This window comes from Mesitornis unicolor, unplaced genomic scaffold (assembly GCF_000695765.1).
Source record: "Mesitornis unicolor isolate BGI_N332 unplaced genomic scaffold, ASM69576v1 scaffold17616, whole genome shotgun sequence".
In the NCBI taxonomy this organism is placed as follows: Eukaryota; Metazoa; Chordata; class Aves; order Mesitornithiformes; family Mesitornithidae; genus Mesitornis; species Mesitornis unicolor.
Genome location: NW_010193155.1, coordinates 216 through 6,634, shown reverse-complemented (window position 1 = coordinate 6,634; position 6,419 = coordinate 216). Strand labels below are relative to the sequence as shown.

The 6,419-nt window shown below is 41.5% G+C and overlaps 1 protein-coding gene across 1 annotated transcript in view; it reads left to right on the top strand.

Annotated features, from left to right (window-relative positions):
- Positions 1 to 6,200, top strand: part of WWC1 (WW and C2 domain containing 1) — a gene marked incomplete at its 3' end in the record, with an annotated part of 32,979 nt that extends 26,779 nt beyond the window's left edge. The window contains exons 13-18 of the mRNA XM_010187368.1: positions 896 to 982; positions 1,730 to 1,922; positions 3,235 to 3,387; positions 3,993 to 4,093; positions 4,837 to 4,984; positions 6,036 to 6,200. Of these exons, the coding sequence (XP_010185670.1) occupies positions 896 to 982; positions 1,730 to 1,922; positions 3,235 to 3,387; positions 3,993 to 4,093; positions 4,837 to 4,984; positions 6,036 to 6,200 (847 nt within the window). The remainder of the gene's footprint in view (positions 1 to 895; positions 983 to 1,729; positions 1,923 to 3,234; positions 3,388 to 3,992; positions 4,094 to 4,836; positions 4,985 to 6,035) is intronic.
- Between the last annotated feature and the right edge of the window lie 219 nt (positions 6,201 to 6,419).

Sequence of the window (6,419 nt, the reverse complement as noted above, 5' to 3'; positions counted from 1 at the left end):
GATATATGGGATTTAAGATACAGCGCTTTCTGTTTTCTTATCTTCTTTAGCCTGTCCTATTAATAATAACTATTTAATGCCCTCTTTATAGTGAAGAATTTTGTAGTGAGTCTTTGAGAATGACACTCGGAAGGTCCTTGGCCCAGTTGTCATCTTTCCTGTCGGTGGGAATCAATTGGTGATAGTGTGATGTGAGGGTGAAAACTAGCAATGGGAGCACTGTCAGCGCTGGGCTGGAGAAAGCCTTTGGCTGGCTTGCAGTCTCCTTTAGCATGCAGCTTGGGGGCGGGGGGCAACTGCTGAGAGTAAATGGCAATCCTAATCATTGAGCACACCTGAATCCCACAAGTAGTGCATGAGGTGTAGGAAGGTGGGCACAGAGACGTCTTCCTTAAATGGCTTAGTAGAAGATTACTTGTGATTTGAAGAAAAATAAGTAGCACAAAAGTCTCTTGGCATGACCATCAATGGTAAAGCAATGGTTACACGTAACATTGTCACTGTTGTACTTCAAGTGTTTCTACTTGTAACTGGTTTATGTTACAGTCATTATATAAGGCCTTTTAAAAGGTTTTAGTACAATACAGCAATTTAGCTAGACCTCAGGAAAAGCAGTATGTGTTAGGTCCAGTCTGTAGTCCATTGTGTCCAAATTCCTAAGTTTTGGATGTTCTGGACTGTTCTAAATTCTGGATGTTCTGGTAGCAAAACTTTATGTAAAATGAAATTAGTTTTGTCTTAATGTATAGGCAAGCCATAGTCCCATTATATTTTTGTCTTGTTTGTAAATTTTTAATGTTTCTTTTCTGTTAATGAAACAAGTGGAATGAATACTTGTGGAGTCCAAGGCAGATGTCTCTAATGATAATGGGTTTTTTTTGTCTCTCCAATTCAGATATGATGACAAAAATAAACAATTTGCAATACTGGTCATCCAGCTGAGTAATGTTCCAGCACTGCTGTTACAACAAGATAAAAAAGTGTAAGTGGGTGAAAGAAACTTGCTTTTGAAGTATTTGTGTGAGATTTCAGTGAGAATTAAACAGATGCTGTTTTTTGGTTTTTTCACACTCTTAAAAATTTACCCTTTCTGAAATGCTTCTACACTTTGTATGTAGCAATGTTTTTAAATCATAAACCCATAAACTGAAATAAGATGCAGTTTTTTCCTCAAAGGTCTGTATTTGCTGGGAAAGGACTCACCTGGCACTAGCACTAGAGCAATTCCATTGAGTGGAGAGAGGGCTTTTGCTCTTCTAGAGAGCTTATCCTAGGACAGCTAAATCCTACAGAGCTCATCCTGGAACACCTGCGCAGATGCATGTGTGGGGAAAACTGCTGCTTTCTAGGCACAAGTTTTTTAATTTCAGCTGTGTGCTGAATAAACTGACAAACTTTTTTTGCGTCACTGTTTCTACCTATGAAAGGGTACGTTAGCAGTGTGACAAGTCGCGCAGATGTAAACAACTATGTGAGACATAACTCCACGATGATTGATTTTTGAAGATTCAGATGGATGAAGTCTATTAACAACTCATGCACTTCATATCTCTGATGTTGTGATGAGATGTTCCTTTTTTCTCAGTTAACTGATATTCCAGACAATAGGCTAGGAGAGTAATGTCCAGAGTGTTTAGGATGAATTTCGCTTGCAGGTTTATGGTGCTTCTGCAGTGGAGGGAACTGCAAACCCGTACAGTGGTACTGATTGCCACGCTTTTTTCAACAGGAACATTCGCGTGGCTGTCCTGCCCTGTTCAGAAAGCACAAGCTGCTTGTTTCGCACAAGACCAGTGGAAGCTTCAGACAATCTTGTGTACAATGAAGTATTTTGGGTTTCTATCTCTTACCTGGCTTTACGCCAGAAGACTTTAAGAGTCGATGTTTGCACTGTAGATAAGTCTCACCTTGAAGAATGTTTGGTTAGTATTAATCTCTATTTTAATATCTTCGTTTCCTCTTTTGAATTAGACAAAATTTTAAACCCTGAAATATGGCAATTTCTCTGAAAGTGTTACTGGTAATTCTTAAGCTATATTATCTCCCCAAGACAGTGTTCTTTGCAATAATGATTTGGATCAGGAAAAAAGCATATCTATTAGATAAATGTTTTGCTACAGAGCTACGGGTGACTTTGTCAGACTATTAGATTTCCCTTCTCTCATTATGTAATGTGAACTCATATCTGTTTTTCTCCTTTTTTGGATACACTTGTTGTACTGTGATCGAGAATGGACAACTTGCAGGAATTCGGAAGCCAGAATATTAAAGACTTCTAAAGGAATTTTTCAAAACAACTATTAATTTCCACTATTAAAATCAATATAGTTTTTTGAGTGCTAGTATTGCCACAGCCAACCACTCTCTATTGTTAGAAGAGCTTTTCTGTGGCTCAGTATTACCAGAGTAAGTTGAGTTTAATAGAACTATTTCTGCAGTATTGTCCTCCAGAACATGAGCAGCATGAGGGTGTGCTGAGCTGGGACGTAAGCAACCATTAAGATAGAAGAAGAGTTGATGTTTTGTCTTGCATGTATTCTGCAGCATCTCTCTTGGCTGGAGCGGTACATGTTTTATGGTGCTTCTCCTTCTCTTGCTTTGCAAAGCGAACTTTAGTTCAGGAAGACGTCATCTGTTTTCCAAATGAGTTTTTTCTCTTTTGGCAGTGTGTCAGTCCCTGAGCTCCAGGTCTGAGCACGCTGACTTGCAGGAAGTGTGCTCAGCGTACAGTCTGCTGGACTTCTGGTGCAATGAAGTTCACTCAGACATGGATTAATAAACTGCAAATCAGTTTTACTGTGGTTTTGAATGTGTCACGATGCGTACTAAATGTAACGCAGTCAAAAATGACAGGGCAGGTGAAGAGGAAAGGAATACACAAAAGTAAAGCATCTCAGTCTGAAGCAGTGATTTTTGTTAGCCTTGCAGGTTCCTTAAAAGCGAGTCTTCATTTCCTGCTCCTTTCTCTTTTTCTTTGAAGTTCTGGCTGCAGCAGCACTATTCATAGTGCTGGATTCTTGTACACAGGAGCTGTAGTGAAGCACTTGCTACTTGAATTGGAAGTCCTAGACAATGTTAAAAATAATCATAAAATGTACTATATAAACAAGGCAATTTTTCATCTCGAACTTGATGAAGTCAAGTAATCCTGGATTTTCACTCTCATTTCTCCTTACTGATGGGGAAGTGGTTCATTTTTGTATTACACTAAAACTGTGATTTTGCTCTCAATAGGGTGGAGCACAAATTAGCCTTGCTGAAATACGTAAATCCGAAGAGAAATCAACCCGTTGGTATAACCTCCTTAGTTATAAGTATCTGCAGAAGCAAAACAGGAACAGCAAACAAGGAAACATTCACTCTGAAGTACCCTGCACTGAAAAAACAGTAAGAACAACTGCTTAAATCAAACAAATCTATTCTAAAATGTACTGATGAGAGTTTTTTATGGCTAAAGGACTGCTAAAATAGATGAGAAGTGAAGGCTGGTGTGTTTATATTTAAAACTTGAAAATGTCATTAACTGCAGCAAAATAATTAACATGTCAATTGCAGATATGCCCTTGTCCTGGGCTAAATACTTACTGAAATCTGCTCCTCACGAAGATGAGGGATATGGTATGTGGTCTGTTGTAAGTGACGTCTGAGCTCTTGCCTTTCTTCCTGCTAGACAGCTCACATTGCTGCAAGGAACTTGCTGAACAAGTCCAGAGGCAGATGTACCTCTGCACGTGCATGGCATGTGAGCTGCTCAGCCTATATCTGTACACGTGCACATGCTGGTGTAACTGGGGGGAGGTGGGCTGGGTGTGCTCACACAGGCTTGACTGAGCACTCTATGTTCGATAGGCTGCTTGAACAGCGCGGATGTAGAGACTACAAACCTATCCTGCCACTAGAGGAAAGCTGGTTGCGGTTATTCTGATCAGAAAGACTGCACGCTTTGCAGGTTGAGAGTTGTATCTTCACAAGAAGTCTCTTGCTGTCCTCAGGACTCTGTCTCAGTACTCTTAGAGCAGACAGCTGTTGAACTGGAAGCTGTGGAGAAGAAGCTGGAGGAAAGCAGAAGCACTTTAACCAGTGGAGAGAGCTGGTAGGTAGCATTCCACCACCTTAGTGTTGTGGGACGATCAGAGCATTTGGGGATTCACGTGAGAGTAAAAAACAGATGATACAGGGCTGTGGGAGGCTACTTCCGTTTCTTCTGTTCTGGAGGTTGTGGTTGGGAAATGAGAACAAAACTGATAAACGTTATAAAACGGTCAATAGCACTATGCTAATTTTGTTATTTGTACAATGTTCTACAGGTATCCGTGAAAGCTCCACTGCACGGTGCAAGACTTTGCTTGGATATTAATTTTGGCTGTTGTTTACAGGGTTCGGGTTCAGATTTTAGAAATGAAGCCCAAATAAAAAGCAAGCAATGGGTTTGAAGTCAACTGTGAGTTCAAGGGAGCTGAAAAGAATGTTGAACAATTCTTCAGTTTTGTCCAGCATTGCTTTTAAAGATTAATGGCATCCTGAGGGCTCCCTCTAAGATGGACTCACCTTAGGCTCAGACCACATGGCTAAACCCTCACCTTGCTTTTCTGAAGGAAGATCAGTATGAAGGTTTTGGCTGTAATGTTTGCCTTCTGGTGCAGCTTCATCCCAGTTTCAGTTATTCTCTTGTAAGCTTTGTGTTTGAATAATCTCAGTGGCTACGGGACCTGCCAAGTACAATGGCCTGCCATGGGAAAGTGTTTCTGTTCGGCAGCTTACAGGAGGTAACTCCTGCTGCAGCACCAGAGGATTGTGCACAACAGTCCAGTTCAGTAACAACGCTGTTCTTAACAGGCAAGATGAAGAGATTCCTGATCAGGAAGAACAGGATGAGATCAGTGAAAATGAACCAGAAGAGGAGGAAGAATTCTATGCTGGAAAATCACTGTGGGGAGCAGAACAAAGTCTGAATCCCCAGCTGCACATGGAAGTAGCAGTAAAGGTAAAGACATGGAGCTGTTGGAGCAGGCTCAGAGGAGGCCACAAAAGATGATCCAAGGGTGGAGCACCTCTCCTGCGAGGACAGGCTGAGGGAGCTGGGGTTGTTCAGCCTGGAAAAGAGAAGGTTCTGGAGAGGCCTTATTGCAGCCTTTCAGTGCTTAAAGGTAGCTTATAAGAAGAATGGGGACAAATGTAGTAGAACCTGTAGCGATAGAACAAGGGGTAATGGAGTTAAACTAAGAGGGGAGAATCAGATTGGACATAAGGAAGAAATTTTTTTATGAAGAGGGTGCTGAAACATTGGCACAGGTTACCCAGCAAGGTGGTAGAGGCCTCATCCCTTGGAACATTCAAGGTCAGGTTGAACAGGGCTCTGAGCTACCTAATCTGGTTGAAGATGTCCCTGCTTATTGCAGGGAGGTAGGACTAGATGTCCTCTGATGGTCCCTTCCAACCCAAAGCACTCTGTAATTGTGTTTAACTGTTTCTCTACCTGAAATCTTCTAAAATAACTTTACATGACCATTTTGTCTTGCAGTTTATACAGCGTTGTTTCCTTCTTCTTGCTGCTCATGAATACTGTTTTCATTAATGTGACTCTGACCTTGTTTAATTCTGAATGTGGTTTAGTATCACAAACATGTATTGCAGATGTGCTGTCTGTGCACGTACATACAGCGGTTTGGATCTTTGCTGCAGTTGCGCAAGTAAGGGGATGGTCTTTGACATCATACCGCTGTTCTGTGTGTGACTGCCAGGTCACACTGATGTACTGGATCAACAGGCAAAGCTTGTTAGAATCAACCGTTGTACAGCAATCAATGGCTGCGGAGCCCTTAGGGAGCGATACAGTTAATGTAGCAGCTACTTGGCTCAAAGAGTGAAGTGTCAGGACACCCTGCATGAAAAGGGCTAAAGAATATCTGGTTTTCAATGTGATGCCTCTGGGACTGAAAGCAGAGACGTATCACAGGTGGCTGTGAGACAGCCTAGAGCGTGTGTTAATGGTAAAATAGCAAGCTGGCACTTACGCTGCAGTATCTGTCTTTCAGGTGGATAAAGAGACGAACACTGAGAGCCTTGCACAGTCTTCTACTGTAGTTCGTCCAAAAGACAAAAGAGCAGCGAATCCACCCCAACATCAATTTGTCAGAGGTAGCACTATCATCCGCTCAAAAACATTTTCACCGGGACCACAAAGTCAGTATGTGTGTCGGGTAAGGACAATGCAATCTTGAGGTTATAAATGCTATGTTTCATTAATGAATGCACGATGCAGACATTCACTTGGTCTGAATTTTTCACAGACACCTGACATTGCTTGCTTCTCTCTCTTTTGGGCTTCGGAAGTTGCTCTTTCCTCACCTCCTAGACAGTATCTTTCCTTGGAACTAATAATATTAAGCACAAATGTATATCGCAGAATGTTAGGAATT